At 39.3% G+C, this 19,518-nt stretch overlaps 1 protein-coding gene across 2 annotated transcripts in view; it reads left to right on the plus strand.

Annotated features, from left to right (window-relative positions):
• Positions 1–19,518, plus strand: part of tmem132e (transmembrane protein 132E) — a 606,787-nt gene that overhangs the window by 494,350 nt on the left and 92,919 nt on the right. For both annotated transcript variants that reach the window (XR_007264880.1, XM_048612749.1), the window contains exon 7: positions 5,494–5,770. Coding sequence is in view for 1 of the 2 variants with exons in the window: in XM_048612749.1 (XP_048468706.1) it covers positions 5,494–5,770 (277 nt within the window). In the remaining variant the exon portion in view is untranslated. The remainder of the gene's footprint in view (positions 1–5,493; positions 5,771–19,518) is intronic.

Here is a 19,518-nt window from a genome sequence, read left to right on the forward strand (position 1 = left end):
TGGCATAATTGTAACACTGGAGGAGGCCCAGGATAGACATGACTCCCAGGGAGTCATGTCTATCCTGGGCCTCCTTCAGTGTTACAATGACGCCAACCACAAACAGGAGGAGCAGTACCTCATATTCCGCCTCGGGAGCCTACAGCCCAAAGTTCTAAACGTGGATTTTACCAGTTTCAAAATCTCCCCAAAACCCAGCCTCTCCCCATGACCAACACTTGCCCTCATCCCGACCTCCTTGACCTGACACAACCTGGCCATCTTCTCTCCCACCTATCCGCCCCTCTCGCCTCACTGACCAATCCTCACCACTCCCTACCTGCACTCACCTATCACCATCCAACCTACATTCCCCAGCCCCACCCCTTCTCTCTCTTTTTATTTCTGTGCTCCCTTCCCCCTCCCCATTTCTGAAGAAGGGTCACGACGCGAAACATCACCTTTCCTGCTCCTCTGATGCTGCTTGGCCTACTGTGTTTCTCCAGCTCCACACTGTGTTATCACCAACCAGTTATTTACTCATTGCTATCTATTGTGCTTTATGTGTGAAAACTGTCTGCTGTGCTTTACCTAAACATCAGTGACTGCGCTTCAAAGGTAATTGATTAGCTGTGAAGCACATTGGAACATACTAAAGATAGGAATGATACAAGCATAGCTATTGAAGACACTGGCTGAAGTTGTTTTCTTTAGAGCAGAGAAGTTTGAGAGTGGATCTGATTGAGGTGTACAAAATTCTGAGACGCATGCGCAGGGTAGATAGTAGAAAACATTTCCCTTTTGTAGAGGGCTCAATAACCAGGGGCGCAGTCTTAAAGAGCAGGAGGTTAGTGGGAATTTGAGGAAAAGGTTTTCCATCCATAGAGTTGCAGGTGTGTGGCATAGAGGAACATTTATACAGGAGCCTGACAGATTGATATTTGATAAAATTGGGAAGAATCTGAAGATGAAAGAAGAAACATACCAAGTATTTCTGCACACAAAGTGGATTTTCCTTGTTATTTAAAAACTTCCAATAATCTTAAATCATAAACACCCATTTACAATATCACAGTTCATGTAATACCTGGATTAACATGAGAAAACAATTGAGTGATGATTTGCTCATTCAATGTTGATTCTCTTATTTTGACATCGGAATTTAGCACTATTAATTTCTAGTGAGATAATGGTATTGTCAGTGCACTAGTCATCTAGAATCCAAGCTAATGTTCTGAAGACATGTTTTGAAACCCACCATTACAGATGGCAGTATTCAAATTCAATGAAGAAAATCTGAAATAAAAAGCTATACTAATAGTGACCAAGTAATCACTGTCAATTATCATAAAAACCCATTTGGTTCACAAATGTTCTTTAAAGAAGGAAATCTACCATCCTTACCCAGCCTGGCCTACAAGTGACTGCAGACTCACAGCAGTGTGATTGATTTTTAACTTCCCTCTGGGCAATTAGGGATGAGTAATAAATACCTAGCCACGGATACCCATGTCCCCTAAATGAATAGAAAAAAGGATACCATCTCCCTCTTTAAAATTTAATATCAGATCATATTTAACAAAAATATCAGCCAAGATTTTCCCTCATCGATTTGGAATTCAATCAGTAAGTGTTTCTCTGTGGGTTCAAGAAAAATGTACCATTATAAACCATCTTTCATGGTCTTAGATTGTCTCAGAATGCTTTACTGATAATTATTATTTATGTGTAATTACCGTGATAATGTAAAAACTGTGGCCAGTAATTTTCACTCAGCAAGATACCACAAAATAATAACCAAAGAATCTGGTTTTGTGATGTTGGTGCAGGGATAAATGTTGGCCACAACACTGTGGAACATGCCTCCCTTCTCCTGTATAAGTAACCGAACAGGGCAGATGGTGCATTGTTTTAATATCTTTTCCAGGAGAAAGTTGGGGGTGGGAGGGAAGAGGAGGGTGGGGTGTGGGTGGGGGGTGGTGGTGGTGGCGGTGGCGGTGGTGGTGGCAGGGTTTGGGGAGGCTTGAGAGATCGAGGTAATGGAGCCATGGATCCGTGCCATTAAACATGGTTCTGAGGAGATTTTAACATCCAGGTAGAATCCAGGGGAAGAAATCCGGTGATCTTCAAAAAGATTCCTATATTCTCAATGGTACACACCTCAAAAAATAGAAATGATTTTCAACTGTCAGCAGCAAGGCAGATGGAGCCTTGTTCTAACATCTTATCCAAAGCATATCAGTTTGTCCAGGCCAGAACTCCTTCATGTAAAGACGATATCTTTTTAGTTTTCTGCATTTTTGATTCTGAATTGAAATGGGAAAAGGACTGCTTTAAAAACCAAGGATTGGTGCATTTTTTAAAAACAAGTTACCTGATACTCACTGCAAGTGCTATTTTCACAGCCATTTGTTCAAACAGTAGGGCAAGTCTGGTTGCAGTTGAGCTGGAGCCAAGCCATTTGTACAAATGGATCTTCAGCTAGTAACAAGTAGCTGTGATATGGTTATTCGATTTCTAGTTATTTGATGACAGAGCCTTTGTCTGCCAACAACAATATGATTGGCTCTGAGGTGGCTGAACAGCTTGAAGGTATGAAAGTTTAAGGGAGAGGCCATCAGACCTTTGACAATGTTGGAACAGTTCATTTTTTGCACAATAGAAAACACTTCGAGCCTGAAGAAAATCAGGTTTTATTTCCTCTCAGCAGTTACTGGAAGCTGTGGTTTTTAACCAGTAAGTTAGAGAATTTATAAGTGTGAACCTGCTACCCTGTGCTTCCTGCAAACAAGTGAAAGTAGTTGGGCAAGGAAGTTAAAGGAACAGCTCCCTGACTAGCCGAAAAGATCATCTCGGTGAACCCTGAGGACAGGGACCAATGAACTGACTTTCCACACTTTCCCTCCACCCGTAACACCCATGTTTTTGTTTGTCTGCATCTGTTTGTATGTGTGTGAAGGAGGAGTTTATAAAAGGGTTAGTTTTTTAACAATTCGAATTACATGTTGATGGGTCATAATTGTTTTCCTGCAGTTAGAATCTATTTATTTAAAATAAAAATGAATTCTTGTTAGGTACAGAAGCCTGGTCCATGTGTTCAATAACCTTAGTTTAAAAGAAGAATAAATTGGGGGAACACTGTGAATTTCTTAAAAATCTAATTTTTGATGCAACTCCAGGAATAGCGGGGCTTGATTTCTAGCATTCTATACCAGTGAGGCGTAACATAAAGCATTGTATTAAAGTGCCTGAATTTCTGGAGTGAAACTTGAACCCATACCCTCCTTCATGCGGTTGACAGCTAACGTGGTCTTTTCTCTTTATCCTTGTCTTTGTTGTCACAGTTGTCCAGATTACACAGCTCATGCATAAGTTTCTTGGCCACAATGCTTTCTCCATTTAGATGAAATTCTCCATGTTTCATTTAAAACTTTTATTTTTTGATTTTCCCTTTGATAGATAGGTGAGTTTCAATTTCCTTAGCTATTGAATATAGTCTAGTTTTATATTTTAAAAGTGTCAACCAATTCCCTACTTCTGTTTGTACCATAAAGTAAGAAATTATATAGTTCCACCCCAGTCATGGAAGAATTTTAGTTAAAAGTTAGCTCTTTCTGCATGCACAGTTGCTAATCTTTGCTCTACAGAACGTATGTATTCTGTCGTAAGTTACTTAATGTTTCCTTGACCATAAGGTTACGATTTCTCAATCCCTCTGACTGCCTTGAAACCTTTCTTTTTCTTGATAGAGATAGAGGTGGTGACAAAGACTGACTTTCAGCCATCTTTCAACACTATAATCAGTCTCGGTCTATCTAGTTGCCAATCAGTTTTACAACTTTGAGTGAGCACTCCCTGTCATCCATGTGTCCAGATATGTCAACAAAAAGGCCATTTTAACATTGGTGGTTCCTCCTGTCTTTGCAAATTTCTCACTTAAAATGTTTATTCAATTATCTCTTGACACACCTGATTGAACATCCAATGCTGGTGGAACCATGGGTAGGGGACATATACATTGATACTGATTAGGCTGAAATAGGATGGGTTATGGATTTGGCTTGATATCTAACAGTTTTACACAGTACCATTGGACAGATATTTCACAGGTTTGTTCTATTGTTTATTTGCCTTGCATCAGGAAATCAAGTTAGTTGATTTGATTCAATGATGAGGCAATTATTAGACAGTCCATGATAAGTCACATGGTCATTCTCAATCTTTCTTACATTATTATGATTGGTTTCAGGTTTAATAACCTACAATAGTGTTAACATACTGTGAAATCCCGAAGCACATTTTCAATAAAGCATTCAAAGTACTGTGCTATGGAGATTAAATTCCTGCTCAACCCCATGTTTCCAATCATAGTCACAATATTACTCTTCTGGTCGCCTCATTATAGGAAGGATGTGGAAGCTATAGAGAGGGTGCGGAGGAGATTTACCAGGATGCTGCCTGGACTGGAGGGCAGATCTTATGAAGAAAGTTTGAGGGAGCTAGGGCTTTTCTCATTGGAGTGAAGAAGGATGAGAGGTGACTTAATAAGAGGTGTACAAGATGATGAGAGACATAGAGTGGATAGCCAGAGACTTTATCCTAGGGCGGAAATGACTATTACGAGGTGGCATAATTTTAAGGTGATTGGAGGAAGGTATAGGGGAGATGTAAGAGGTAGGTTCTTTACACAGAGAGTGGTGGGTGCGTGGAATGTGCTGCTGGTGGTGTTAGTGGAGTCAGATACATTAGGGACATTTAAGCGACTCTTGGATAGGCATATGGATGACAGTAAAATGTGGGGTATACAAGGTAGTTTGATCTTACAGTAGGTTAATAGGTCGGCACAACATCATGGACCAAAGGGCCTGTACTGTGCTGTACTGTTCTATGTTCTATGTACTACAGACTATTCTTAGCAGGGACAATAGGCTTTTCCAAATAGAGAGAGAAAATAGATGCAGTGCCTCCTCAATTCACTTGCATGATTGTTTTGGAGTATAGTTCAAAGAAGCAAGCAACTAGGTAGGGGAGAAATGCCTATAATTTGCTGATATCCACATGCAGAAATGTTTGGGAATGATACCACTATCATACATTGTGATACAGTTTAAAATTTGTAATCTCTACATGGTGGTGCGTTACAGGGACTCTGCAGGCTTTGGAGGGAAGCATTAAACAGAGGCTAGGCACTTCTACACAACAGCTCGAACTTTGATTTGCAGATCTCTTCAGGTATAAAGCCATGTGATTCTCAGAAGTTATCTTTAGAATGACTTTGGCAGAAATCTTGAGAGAAAACCTGTAGTCTCAGAGCATTTTTGTCCTTTGTATATCCAGCTGATTGGCTGATGCAGCTGAAGTATCTTTTTTTTTGGCTTAGCCAAATATTGTACAGTCAGAGTGGCTGGTGGGATGCCAAGAGGCCTTTCATGTAACAGTAAAGATTCTTTGCAAATTTCAAAGACGTATGTTAATTTAACATTTGCTTTGCTGTACATGTATTCTATTTTTCAGATCCACTCGTGACAGTGAAGATGAAGATGAGGAAGAGCGAAGCAAAACACGAGGCTGCACTCTGCAGTACCAACATGCACTAGTGCGTGTGTTCACACAATTCCATACAACGTCCTCAGAGGGCACTGATCAGGTGATCACCATGTTAGGATCTGACTGGTCAGTGGATGTCACTGATCTAGTCAGCGACTTCATGAGAGTGGCAGATACAAGAATTGCACAGATCATGGAGGGCAATGTGCTGAGTGGACGTGAACCCGGAACAACTATGTTCAAGGTTAGTTTTTCATTTCAGAATTGTGTACCTGCACATTTTCTTTGATACTTTAGAGATGATAGTTTAGTGTCCAGAGGAGACTGAATTTACTTATTTGACATGTATAAAACCTGTAAACTCAAACTTGCAAAATATATCTAATACTCTAAAATGCATGATATGAGTCAGTTGTTTAGTTAGAATATCATAGTATAGTGATAGTCCAGACTATGCTGTTCTAATATATTCAACTGTCATAGCCTCCACAGTTCTCACGAGTGTTTTCTATTAGTGAGGAATTTATTGAAGTTGGTAGGTAGTTATAAATTACAACCCCTCTCGAAAAATCAGAAGGAAATGACTGGCTTTCTATGCTTGAATATTTTTAAAGTGCATCACTCCATATGCACAGTATGATAACTGAATTGCTCTGATATGTCTCAAAACACAACAAAGAACTATAATTAGATAGATAAACATATAGATAAATAGATAGAAAAACAGAAGATTTTTAAAGTTCTGAAGAAGGGTTACTGGACTTGAAATATTAACTCTTTTCTCTTCACAGATACTGCCTGACCTACTGAGTTTTTCTAGAAGTTTCTGTTTGAAGTGTTTTTTCAAAAAATGCCTAAGTCAGTCCAGCCTTTAAAGATAAACTTGGTATAGTTTGTCATCCTCTTTTATTTATTCTGTTCATTAGGGCATTACTAATAAATCTGATACTTATTGCTTCTCACCCATTGTTCTTGAAAATAAATGACTTTCTTAGCCACTTCATCAGGCTGTTAATTGCCGACTCATTTGGCATAGGACTGGAGTCATGTATTAGCAAGAATGTATAAGCATGATAGGCTTCTTCTCTAAATTGCATTATTGAAGAGGTTGGATTTATAGAGTTTCATGGTCACTTTACCAGTGTATTTTGTTTCTACTGATATTTTTAAAATGATAACATTCTCAAATTCCATTCCTATCATGAAAATTTATGTTCAAAATAGCCACTAGATTTAGAATTAGATTTTATTATCATGTGTACTCAAATACAGGAATACAGTGAAAAGTGTCTAATGTCACCACACGTGCTGCCATCTTAGGTACAAAGGTACCTAGGTACAAACAACTCAGGAACAAAGTAGTAAAAGAAACAAAGTTAAAAAGTTAAGCATTACAGACCTTCATAGAATAAGCAGATAAACAAAGAAATAAAGTAATAGTTAACAATAAAGTCCTTCTTAATATAAACTAGAAAAATAAAGGAATATAAAGTTAAAAGTACTACACCACTATATTCCTGATTTTTCGGTCCAATAGCACAATAAATTTAGGAGTAAATTATTACTGTGTAAACTCTTAAAAGTCTAATGTTAATTTATGTCCATTTGTATTTGGATGTTATTATTAATTGGGGATTTACCTGTGCTTATGTATAGAGGAGCAGAAAGGAAGGGGGATTATTGGTCAGAGATGCGCCATTTACAATCTGTTCTCTTGTTCCTATCAGATGAGGTAGGGTAAGTTGGTACCGCTCTTTTTATTGCCACTCTGGGTCTGTCACGACCAATATGTTCAGTTTTTTCAGCTTGCACCAACACACTTCATTTAAAACATAGTACTAGTCAAATTAAGGAGCCAATTCCAAAGCTTTCTTGAGTGAAGGAAAGAATTTTATCATCTACGAATCCTGAGGAAAAAATAATATAACATGACAAACTTGTACCCCAAACACATATGTGTAATAAGGAGAAATGATCCAATACAGACAAAAAAAATGACGAAGTTTAAAAGTCTTTATTGTCCTTAAGGTGTTAGACTTTAACCTGATACCACACTTGTATCCTCAGCAGTTGCAAAAATTGGAGTTACCTTTGAATTTTTAGGCAAGGAACTATTTTTGAGATGAAGTAAGAACAGGGAAAGAGAGATTTTTAACCCATGCTTTTAAAAATCCATCGTTCTTTCTGTTCTGCTGCTCAAAAGCAGCTCCTGAAATATGGTTCAGTCTTTCCAAGCTGAATAGTTTCAAGCGTCCTTGCATGTCCAATGAGAAGGATTTATCACGTAAGTGTGAATTAAAGAAAGAGATGTGAATTTCCTGATGCTGACACAGCTGACTGCATTCAATGTCATTAGATGAAATACCAGTTTCTGTGCAGGTGGTCTGTTATTGCACATTGATTTTCTGGATTTCCTTCGGTCTGTGGTCTGGTGATCACAGCAGAATTTCTCCTTTTCTAAAAATCTACTAATCCATTCGAGTCTGAAGTATAAAAATCAGAGGATGCAAGTTTAAAAAAATGGACAGTCCATATTTACCACTGTTGAAACTCTGACAATAAAAACTTGTATGTAGGCTAACCCGCAGTGTTCCATCTTTCTGTGCTTGGCTGATTTTGAGGATCTATTATATGACATACGTGGATAGCTATGGTGGATTATGTTCAAACAAGTTACTTGTTACGCTCCAGTGATAATTGGATTCTTGTCTCTGATACCAATTGCAAAAGGTCCAAACTGTTTGCTTTCCAAATACAACAACATAATTAGTGAATCAACACTATGAAAATGTGGACCTCAAATCCTATTGTATCATATGCTTCGTACAAAGAACAAAATAGAAAATTATTTTAGTTGCTTAAGATCAATAATGAAAACAAATACAACATATTGCATAGTACTTAGTTCAGTTTCTGCCTGTATCTTCATGAGAGGAATTCGTTTGGCAACTGGTATTTGTCGAACCATTCTACAGTTGTTTCGATTATTTTTCTTCCTTTGCTTGAACAAAGGTGTTAAACTGGCTACTTTTTGAACCCACAGGCATATTTGAAGATTGAAACAATGGGGTGAATCTTGTCAGCTGTTGAATAATGTAGGCAATGCCGAGCCAGCTGGGAAAATAGAGGAGAAAAAGTCCAATTGTTGACCAGGTTTTAAATGACGAAACAAGAATCTTGTTAGTGAGCAGTGAGAGGCCTACTTGCTTGATTTAGCATACCATTAGTACCTCATCTCGCCACATTGACATGCATTTTCCCTATTCTCCCACACTCCAGGTAAAAATTAGACATCAGCAATTCTCATCATGAAAGTCCGCTCAGGTACCTGTTGGCTCCATCTCACCACTCACTCCTCCAGGCCTTCATCATGGACAACAGCACCCAAATTCTCAGGGTGCACTCCATGGGCAGCAATCAGTTATACCCTCCATGCCATCCTCTCCACCGCCCTATCCATGGGAACTTACATCTGACATGTTGCAACCCAACACATCATCATGATGCATCTTTGACTCACTTGGAATACAGTTGTCCACTTTAATTCTGTACTTTGGAGTACACTGACACCATATGTTGTAATCTGCTGCCAGGACACACTACACTCAGAACTCGAACTCACCTCATGGATTGGACCAGGGTGCATCTCAAGCTCGTCACTTGCTTTTAGTGCTCAATCACTTGGCGCTTACTTCGAACCTCACAACATCTCCACTTTGCTTTGCCTCACCTTTTTGCACTATGTTGCCCCAGTCAAAGCTTAAAGGCTCACAGCACTTATGTCTTTCCTCTCCTTTTAGCACAGAGGCATAGCAAGACAACTTGTCATGTTTGTCAGCAACTATCCATCAAGGTTGTGGATGTTATGATTAGAACACCATACTACATTAATGCCATATGTCTCCAGGTTCCAAAAGCTTACCCAGTAACACACTAAATTGGCATCACACAAATGGCTGTGCCTCAAAGTCTAAGTGTCGAAATCTTCAGTCACATCAAGAGAGTAAATTCAGTTGGGTGGTACTGACAAAATACGTCAAGGGTATTGTCCAAAATTAGTTCAGGCATTTTGATTCAATCAACAGGCTTCTTCAGGTGACCATGGTCAGGGAGTCTATACCTTTACAGTCCATAGAGTGCACCAGCCAGTCCTGTAGATCCAATTCAACTAGAATGGGAGAGATACAGAGATAGGACAATGGCCTGCTGACTCCTCTGTCAGGCTGTCTTTACAAGTTGTTCAGAAGTTGACTCATGGTAGTCTAGGGGTCAGTTCACTGAAAGTCAATTGGAATTATGAGGGGCCATAGATATGGTGGGAATGCTGGTGAAGTCACTGCTGGAATTGGAGACAGCATGCATTGGGGATAATAATTGTGTCCGGGCAACTCAAAAGAGTGAGAGTTGATCAAGCAAGGGAGGGTGGGGGATTTGGTAAAGGGCTCATTGACAATTTTCACCATCCTTGCTTCAAAGGGTCCAGTGTATGACTATATTTTACATATTTATCGTATGCCTGTGGCTCAGGGAGTGAGGTTGTTATAGACCAGACCAATCTAACCCCCCTCAAAATATATTAAAAAGATAGCCTACACTCTAACATTTTCTTATTTTAAAAGGCAAGTGCCAAACTTTGTGTTCCAGATGCAGAAGCAGTCATGCAAAGACTAGAACACACCACCCTCCCCCACATTCAACCTAAACTGTGGATCCGGTACGTAGACAACACATTTGTCATTATTAAACACAACAAACTAGAAGAGACCCACCTCCTCATCAACAGTGTATTCACAGGGATTAAATTTACAAGGGAAGAAGAAGACAACAATCAACTTCCGTTTCTGGATGTTAAAGTAGAACAATTAACAATTGGGGAGTTCCAAACCTCAGTATACAGAAAAGCAACCCATACAAGATCAAATCCTAAACTTCCACAGCAGCCACTCCAACGTCCACAAACAAAGCTGCATTAGGACACTATTTAAACAGGGTAGGACACTCTGCAACACTCCAGAACTACATCGAGAAGAGGAAGAACACTTATGCAAGATCCTTGCTTTAAATGGATATCCCCGCAACTTCATCCACAGATGCCTACAAAACAAACAACGGGAGGACACAGTACAACCTTAACACACTGGCCACACTGCCCTACATCAAGAACATATCGGAACTGACAACAAGACTCCGAAGACCACTAGGAATCAATGTGGCCCACAAGCCCACAGCCACTCTACGACAAACACTTACAAGGATTAAAGACCCCATTCCCACAACATGCAGAACGAGCATGGTTTACAAAATACAATTGCCACAAACGTTACATTGGACAGACAGGAAGGAAACTAGCCATTAGAATACATGAACATCAGCTGGCAGCAAAACGGCACAACAAACTCACCTTAACATCTGTACATTCAGACAATGAAGGCCATCAATTTAACTGGGACAAAGTAATGATAGTAGCCCAAGCCAAACGTAGACACGCATGGGAATTCCTAGAGGCGTGGTTCTCTACCTATACTTCAATCAACAAACATACAGAATTGGACCCCATATACAAACCCACACAGATCAAAACCAGAAATGACAGTACTCACCATAACAGACCGGCCAGTATAAATTCCAAGTTGGGTAGAACAACATTGCTTCATCAGAGGCTCCACTGATGATGTCACCTAGCATGGTGATGAAACATCTGAACAAAAACAAGCCAGCTTGGCGAACAAGTCAACAACCTCATCCACAACCCGAGCTACAGATCTTTGCCAAAACTTTTACGCTAATAATACATTACAATACACATACATAACATTGACTCTAAGTATATAACATTCACTACTACAGTCCATTTCAGTGTGTATTTTTCGCTGCCACTGAACACCTCCATCTTCCTTCAAAGTCGTGACAATGCGTTGGTAATTTCGTTTTCTCGTCACGTGTTTAATTTTCAGATTGAATGGCTGCAATAATAAGCTCCATCTAAACTGTCCAGAATTTTTATCCTTAAATTTTTTCAAAACCTTTAAGGGGTTATAATAAGTATATATAGATTGTTTCAGACACATTACTGACAATGTAAGTGTTGTAACGCCAACACCAAGCTCAAGGTCGCCTTCTCAATCGTGGAATGTTTCTGTCTATAATTATACAATTTTCTGGAAAAATACCTAATAGTTCTTTCTACCTTCTTGTTGTCTTCTTCCAAGAGGACAGCACCAACATCCACATCACTCGCAACATAGCCACCTTGAATGGCTTTGCCTAACTAGGTGTGGCTAACACTGAGGCAGTAGTTAACACAACTTTCAAGCTGTCAAATGTCTTCTGACATTCGTCCATCCACTGAAATTTTCTGTGCTTCTTCAACAGGTCAGTCAGAAGAGTAACCACACTGCTAAAATTTGGTATGAACTTTTGATAAAAACCATTCAGTCCCAGAAATTGTAGTACTTGCCCTTTTGTCAGTGGTATGGGTAACTCACCAAAAACCTTTGTTTTCATATCCGTTGGAGCCATTTGTCCATATCGAATAATATGGCCCAGGAATTTGACTTGGACTTTTGTAAACTCTCTCTTAACCAAGTTTATCACCAAGCCAGCCTCCCGAAGTCAATCAAACAATTCTGATAGATGCTTCCAATGTTCCTTCCACGTGTCACTGAAAATCACCAGACAGTCAATGTGCACCACACAACTGGGAATCCTGAAATGACTTTATTAGTTAATCTTTGAAATGTGACTGGCACCTCTTTCATACCGATGGCATGACTTTAAACTGGTACAGTCCATTCGGTGTCAAAAAAGCCAAAATTTCCATTGCTTTTTTGGATAAAGTTACCTCCCGGTATCCTCTGAATAAGTCCAATTTTGAAATAAGTTGCTTGTTGAATTTCTCGATACAGTCTTCCAAATGTTAGAACCCCTGAGGAAGGGTCATCGACCTGATTTCTCTCCGCAGATGCTGTCAGACCTGCCTAGCTTTTCCAGAAATTCCTGCTTTTGTTTCTGATTTATAGCATCAGATGTTGTTTCAGTTTTTATCATTAGATATCATTTGGTTTTAACACCATTAGTAGGGTGAGCTCCATTTGTTGCAACACACTTTGATTCTATTGTCTTTGAGCATGCAGTCAATCTTATTTTGAACCAGTGCCAACTTTAGAGGGTTAAGTCCACAAGGATGTTGCTTAATTGGAACAGCATAGTCAGATTAATACCTACTCCCACATACCCCATGTGTTTGTAATAACTCTTTCAGGCTATTTCCTCTGGAAGGTAACTCAATAATTTATCCCAATTTTTGAGAACTTCTTTACTGTCCAATTTAATTTAAGGAATGTCCAATTCAGAATCATCTGAACTCTGTTCTTCACTCTGTGTTGTACCCAGTAATACATTCTCCTTTTGCTCTCCTTCTCTATTAAAATACCTTTTGAGCATATTCATATGACACACAGATTTATTCCTATCTGGCATTCTTTTTAAATAATTCACCTCACTCAATTTCCTTTCAATTTGATAAGGCCCACCTACCACTGGTAATAATACTAACACTATCTCCACTAGCAAAATTACAATTTTTTGATTTCTTGTCAGCTTCCTGTTTCATTACATGTGCCTCTTTCAAACACCGTCTAGCCAACTCACCTGCTCTATTTGAATTTTACCTAAAATTTGACACAGTCCAAACATGTGGTCTCTGAACTCTGAACTCTGAATTACCAATTTCTCCTTAATTATTTTCAGTGGCCCTCTCACCTCATACCCAAAAACTAATTCAAATGGACTGAATTTAGTCATTAGGTGCATCCCTAATTACAAAAAGTACATATTGAATTCCTTTATCCAAATCCTTTGGATTGTCTTGAATACAAGCCTGCAACATGGTCTTTAAAGTTTGATACCACCATTCTAACGCTTCCTGTGATTCTGGATGGTATACAAAGTGGATTTGAATTGTTTTATTCCTAAGCCATCCATAACTTCCTTGAATAATTTTGATGTAAAATTTGACCCTTGATCTGGATTTGTTTTTGTGGGTAGTCTGTATCTAGTTAAAACAAGAATAATTCTTCTACAATCCTTTTAGCCATGAAACTGCTTAATGGAATGGCCTCTGAAAATCTAGTAGACACATCCACTCCGTTCAACAAATATTGATTACTACTTTTTGCTATTGGGAGGAGTCCTACATAATCAATTAAGTCTCTTGTGAAAACTCAAATATGGGAATGAGTGCTAAGGGTTCTGGTTTTATCACTGCTGATGTTTTCCAATTACCGGCCAGGTACGACATCGCCAGCAAAATTAAACCAGATCCTTATGCAGTCCAGGCCAATGAAAAATGTATTTTGTATTTTGGCTTGAGTTTTCCTTACTCCCAAATGACCTCCTACTGGTGAGTTACGTGCTACCCGCAATACCCCCTTTCTAAAACCCACTGGTAATACAACTTGATGAATTTCTGCCCATTTTTCATCTGCCTGAATATGCGAGGGTCTCCATTTCCTCATCAAGAGCTCATTTTTAAGATTGTATCCCAGAATGTTACTCTCAGATTTGTCTGTGTATGCCTTTTGATATAACTCCTTGAGTGTTTCCTCAATTGTAATTCAGCAAATTTCTCTGAACCAAAAATATCCACTTTGTCCTTCACCTGTTCTTGTTTTGTCCTCAACCAGTTGATCAAACTTGGTTCAATTATCAGAAACTTCAACTTCCTTACTTTCAATCTTTGATTTCTCCTCCTGCTTCAACCTGTGGCTTTGCGACCTTGTTACCACAGTCAGGAAAAATCCCATGATTTACTCCCTGCAACACCTCAGTTGCCTGATTTTCCATTGGCTTTTCAATCACAGTAGACATCGCTCCAATCTGTGATCCAGCTATATCATTCTGGAGGATAAACTGTATCTCCAGAATAGAGAATTTCTTTATTACTCTTACCGCCAAGTCAGCGGACTCTGTAACATCTCCTTATAGAATGGAACACTGCTCTTCTCACCATGAATTCCACATATTACCACATTTTCTGGAATACTCCTTCTGAATTATAGATCCCCTCATCTCAAAGATTGACTTGCTCCAGTTTCTCTCAAAATACACCTCCTGGTAGACATGAGTAAACCCTTACCCATGCAAGTAAATTCTTTAGAGAGCTGGCACTTTCTTCTCATCCAATCACTGACCAGGTTGTACATTTTTTTGCAGTTTTTTAGCTTCCATTGTACTTTCTTTTACCAGTACAACAAAATTCACTGGCTGATCTGTTTTCCCCACATCCGTCTTCCCATCGCTTTTTCTAAACCACCAACGCTATGACTTCGTGTAGCTTGCTTTATTACAGTGAAAACAACTGAGCTTTTTTTTATTTTTCTTTCTCCCTCATTGGTTTCCTTTTCATCCTGTGATAAACTATCTTTATTGTCTTCAATGAGATCTCCTTTACCCCTACTGCCTAAGGATTTCTTTTTTCCCCAATTTCTATCCCTCAGGTTGAAATTGATGTTGGAAGCCAAACTTTGAGTTATGAACCACTCAATCATCTGCCATTTCCACTGCTAATTTTGCAGTCATCTGTCTCTGCTCTTCCACATGAGTTTTCACTACTTTAGGAAGTGAAATTTTGAATTCCTCCAAAATAATTGTCTCTCTGAGAACCTCATGTGTTTGGTCTATTTTCAATGCCCTTATCCACCTGTCAAAATGACTTTATTTGATCCTTTCAAACTAGTTTCCCAAAACATTGTAACCTTCTGATACTAGCTCATGTGCACTTAGAGAGGGCATTTTTCACCCCGTCAAACTCCCCAGATAGTGATAGTGATGCAAATACGTCACTAGATCTACCTACCAACTTCATTTGGATCAACAATACCCACATGGTCAATGGCCATTTCATTTGTTTAGCCACTTTCTCAAATGAAATGAAGAAGGCTTCTGCATCCTTCTTATTGAACTTTGGCAATGCTTGGACATGTATGAACAGATCCCCACAGGCCTTTGGCTATGATGGGATTGCTCTTCATCACTGTTTTCATCACTACTCCTATCTTTTTCCTCTACCTCTGGCATTTTAAGTTGACTTTCAGTTCTAACCTCTGAAGTTCAAAAACTTTCTCTTTCTCCCTTTCTTCTGCTCGGGCCTTCTTTCCTTTCCTTTTTCTTCTGCTTTTAATTGTAATGCAAACTATTTCTTTCCTTTTCATGTTCAAACCACTTCATTTGTAATTGAATTTTAGCCATTTCCAACTATTCCAATGGCATTTCCGACAATCATAAATGTCGAGCTATTGCTGCAATTATTTCTCCTTTCCTCACAGACACAGGCAACCCCAATTCCAGCTTGTTTGCCTATTCCAAAAGTGTTGTCTTGCTCACTTGCTGTGAAATACCTAGTGTGACTTCTTCATCACCCAGGAAACTGTTAGTGACTGAAAGAGCCATTAATACACCCTATTTTAAAACAACCAAATGCAACACTCGAAAAGAACACCAACACTCACCACCATTGCCTTTAAGTCCAATAATCCTTAACTCAACCTGGAATTAGAGATTTTGATCCTGACAACAGCCCCCAAGTTTGTTATGGACCAAACCAAACCCTGTTAAAATATATCAAGAAGATAGCCTACACACTAACTTTTCTTTTATTTTAAAAGCAAATGCAATGTGTTGCATTATAGATGCAATTTCATTGGTCAAATTACTGGCCTTGAAGCAGAACACACTTCATAGTTAAAAAAACAGCAAAAGAAAGAATTGGAATAACTTAACCTTGTTGGAAAACTTAACAGAATAGTAGATTGTTCAACTACTAAACAGCAACTGTTCCAATATAGTAATATCCCATAAGCATTGGCAAAGGCAAATACATTAAAATAGAGATTGTTTCACATGCAATTGTAACACCAGGATGAGAAACTCCAGCTTTTACCTGGAACAGAAAGAGGAAAAACAGCTTCCATTTGCAGCTTCATGACCCCAGCAGCAACTGCTACTGAAAAACTAAAACTAAAGATCCTCTGTGTGAGCTTGATCCTACCCATTCAGGCTGCTTCTATTGTTCTAATTTAGAAAAAGAAAAGCACCAAGGCATCACAAGTGCTTTATTTTAGGACCTTTGAACTTAACTGCTTGGCACCACTGTCTCAACCTTTCTTCATTTAAAAAAAACACATCAGGTCCAAATATACCTCTTAAATCCAGAGTATCATCACAAAGTGGGGAAATGAACATATAAATAAATGGAAACCGAAAGAACTGCGGATGCTGTAAATCAGGAACAAAAACAGAAGTTGCTGGAAAACTCACCAGGTCTGGCAGCATCTGTGAAGAAAAAATCAGAGTTAACGTTCCTGAGGAAGGGTCACCGGACCCAAAACATTAACTCTGATTTTTTCTTCACAAATGCTGCCAGACCTGCTGAGCTTTTCCAGCAACTTTGTTTTTGTTGTAGTTAAATAAGTGGGTGGGGTGGGAATGTGGGGAAGATCAAAGCTGGAGGGGTCGCCTGGGAGGGAGAGGAAGAACGGAAAAATAATTCAGGGGATCACCAAACAGGCTGAATCTATGACTCACTCTGTGAATCGTAACCACTGTTGTCTTCCATCCTCATCTAAACCACAAGTGTGCAATGGAGTTGATGTTTCATTCTATGAGGGAGGGACATTGTGAGGCACTTCAAAGGATGATAACATTAAAATAAACACACACAGTACAGCTGAATGACATATTATCACACAAGATAACAAATCAATCCGATTAATACCTGTGAAGCACAAGCAGTGTCTTGTGACTTGGATAGATTCACTGTAGTCGCCAACGTAGCAATCACCTTTCAAGGTCCATAGACTGCACAAGATGCTCATTTCACACCTTGCACCATAAAATATCCACCCATTTATCCATTGTTGACTTTCTTGGATACTATGAGGGTTGGGGATGAGGCATATCTTCTCATTGCTACCAGATATACAATCTACATGTGTGCCACAAGACATAAGCGACAGGTGTCTAAATCAGGGCAATGATGTGAACATCCATATTGAGGGATCCCAATGGTTTCCTTGTTCAGACCTTCCATGTCCCCAGTATTTTGAGAACACTTTTCAAATGTTATTGGAGTATTCTGTAACTGCTGAATGATCACATTACTGAGCAGCTGCTTTGTTTCTAATATTGGCCACATAGGCTCATTGGAATCGTCTCCAATGGATGCATGCAAAGAAGCTGTGGTTGACCCTCAGGGTTGGTACGTTACTGGATGAGGAACACGTGCATCTGCAAGCCCAAGACCAGATTCAACCTCTAGCTGTGGAGCTAACCCCTGCTATAGAGCATCCAGTCATAGTGGTGAAGATGCAGAAAGCCACAGTTGTGGTCTATGGATTGCTATGCTGATCAAATATGTGTCATAATACTACACACTCTGTCAAGAGAGGGAAGGTCAGAACACCATGTCATGCTACCCAGTGATATGCAATGCCACGTTATCTTCCACTGGAGCCAATTCCACGTCAGGTTCATATACAAGTCATGCCCAGGACTTTGTACTCGTACCAATTGAGACAAAGGTTGTGGCTTGATCCTTGGATTCTCTGCTCCAAACAGCAGGAGCATACACCAAGGCTATTGGAAAGACAGGGTATCCATGAAAGGCACAATTTTGTAAGAAGTGAGAACTTTGGACACAGCATCCATTAAAGTAATGCAGGAAGGATTTCCTTCTGAACCTCATTCAATGGAACAGAGTTCCATTAAGTCATCTTTCAGCGGCTGTAAGTGTTTTGTTGATGAGACCAGCATCCCCTGTGTAATGTCAAAGCAAATACGGCATAAAGCTTTGATGTTCCTATGTGGTTCGTGCTGTTGAATAGAAGTTAAGGTTAGAAACAGATTGAATATTTTGAATGGTTCAATGCTCCCCTATTCAATCATGCTGGTACGTGTGCAATGGAAAGGATAGCTATTGTTCACTCTAGGTTAGAATGTGTGGTACAAAGGATGTGAACTTCTCTGCTTTTATTCTTGTGGTTGCAGTTAAAAATAACAAATCACTCACAAAGTTGATGGTGCAAAGTGAACATGCACTTAGAACTATGATAATTTATAAAGGCATAAAGTCATACAGCATGAAAACAGATTCTGTGGCCCAACTCGTCCATACCAACCAGGTAACCTAAACTGATGTAGTCCCATTTGCCAGCATTTGGCCCATATCCCTCTAAACCCTTCCTATTCATGCCCATTCAGATGCCTTTTAAATGTCATAATTTTACCAACCTCCACCATTTTCTCTGGCAGCTCATTCCATTCACACAACACTGTTTACAATGAAATATCACTGGCACCAGCTACATACCCTCAGTAAGATTTTCTTCTTCTTTTCCCTCCCACTACAATTGAATATAATTCAGCATATGCAGGTATCATTAAGGAAGTCTGACTTATAATGGAGTTTTTAATAGCCTTGGGGTTTTGGTCAGGTGACCCAGGGCCTTTACAGCGGAAGGGCCCAGTTATCCTGAGTGTGTCTTGTGTTGCCCGTCTCTGAGATACAACAAAATATACACAAAGATACAGTAGAGACAGTTAGAGCACTATAAAACTTGATTAAAATAATTAAGGACTTAAACAAATAACACATACTTTTAAACTACTAGAGAGATCTCAATCACTGTCTTTCACTGTTCTAGGTTCTATAACTAACTCCAAACATTATTACCTAGGAGAGTTGGCAGCTGGCCAGGCTGAAACTCTTCTCGATGTCTATACCTCCTGACATAGGGTGCTTCATCAGTGTTAATCTCCAAAGTTCTGCTGCAAGGGAAAGATTTTCAGGACTCTTTATACACAGTCTCTGTGCGAAGTGTGTGTCTTGTTTGGAATTCTATGCACGTGACCAATCCTGATTTCATCCTTATTTGGTAAAGTCAGCAGTTACTGATTTCCTGCAATCTTAGCTCTTAGCAGACCTGAATGACAGCA

Source organism: Rhincodon typus, chromosome 26 (assembly GCF_021869965.1).
Source record: "Rhincodon typus isolate 14 chromosome 26, sRhiTyp1.1, whole genome shotgun sequence".
Taxonomy (NCBI): Eukaryota; Metazoa; Chordata; class Chondrichthyes; order Orectolobiformes; family Rhincodontidae; genus Rhincodon; species Rhincodon typus.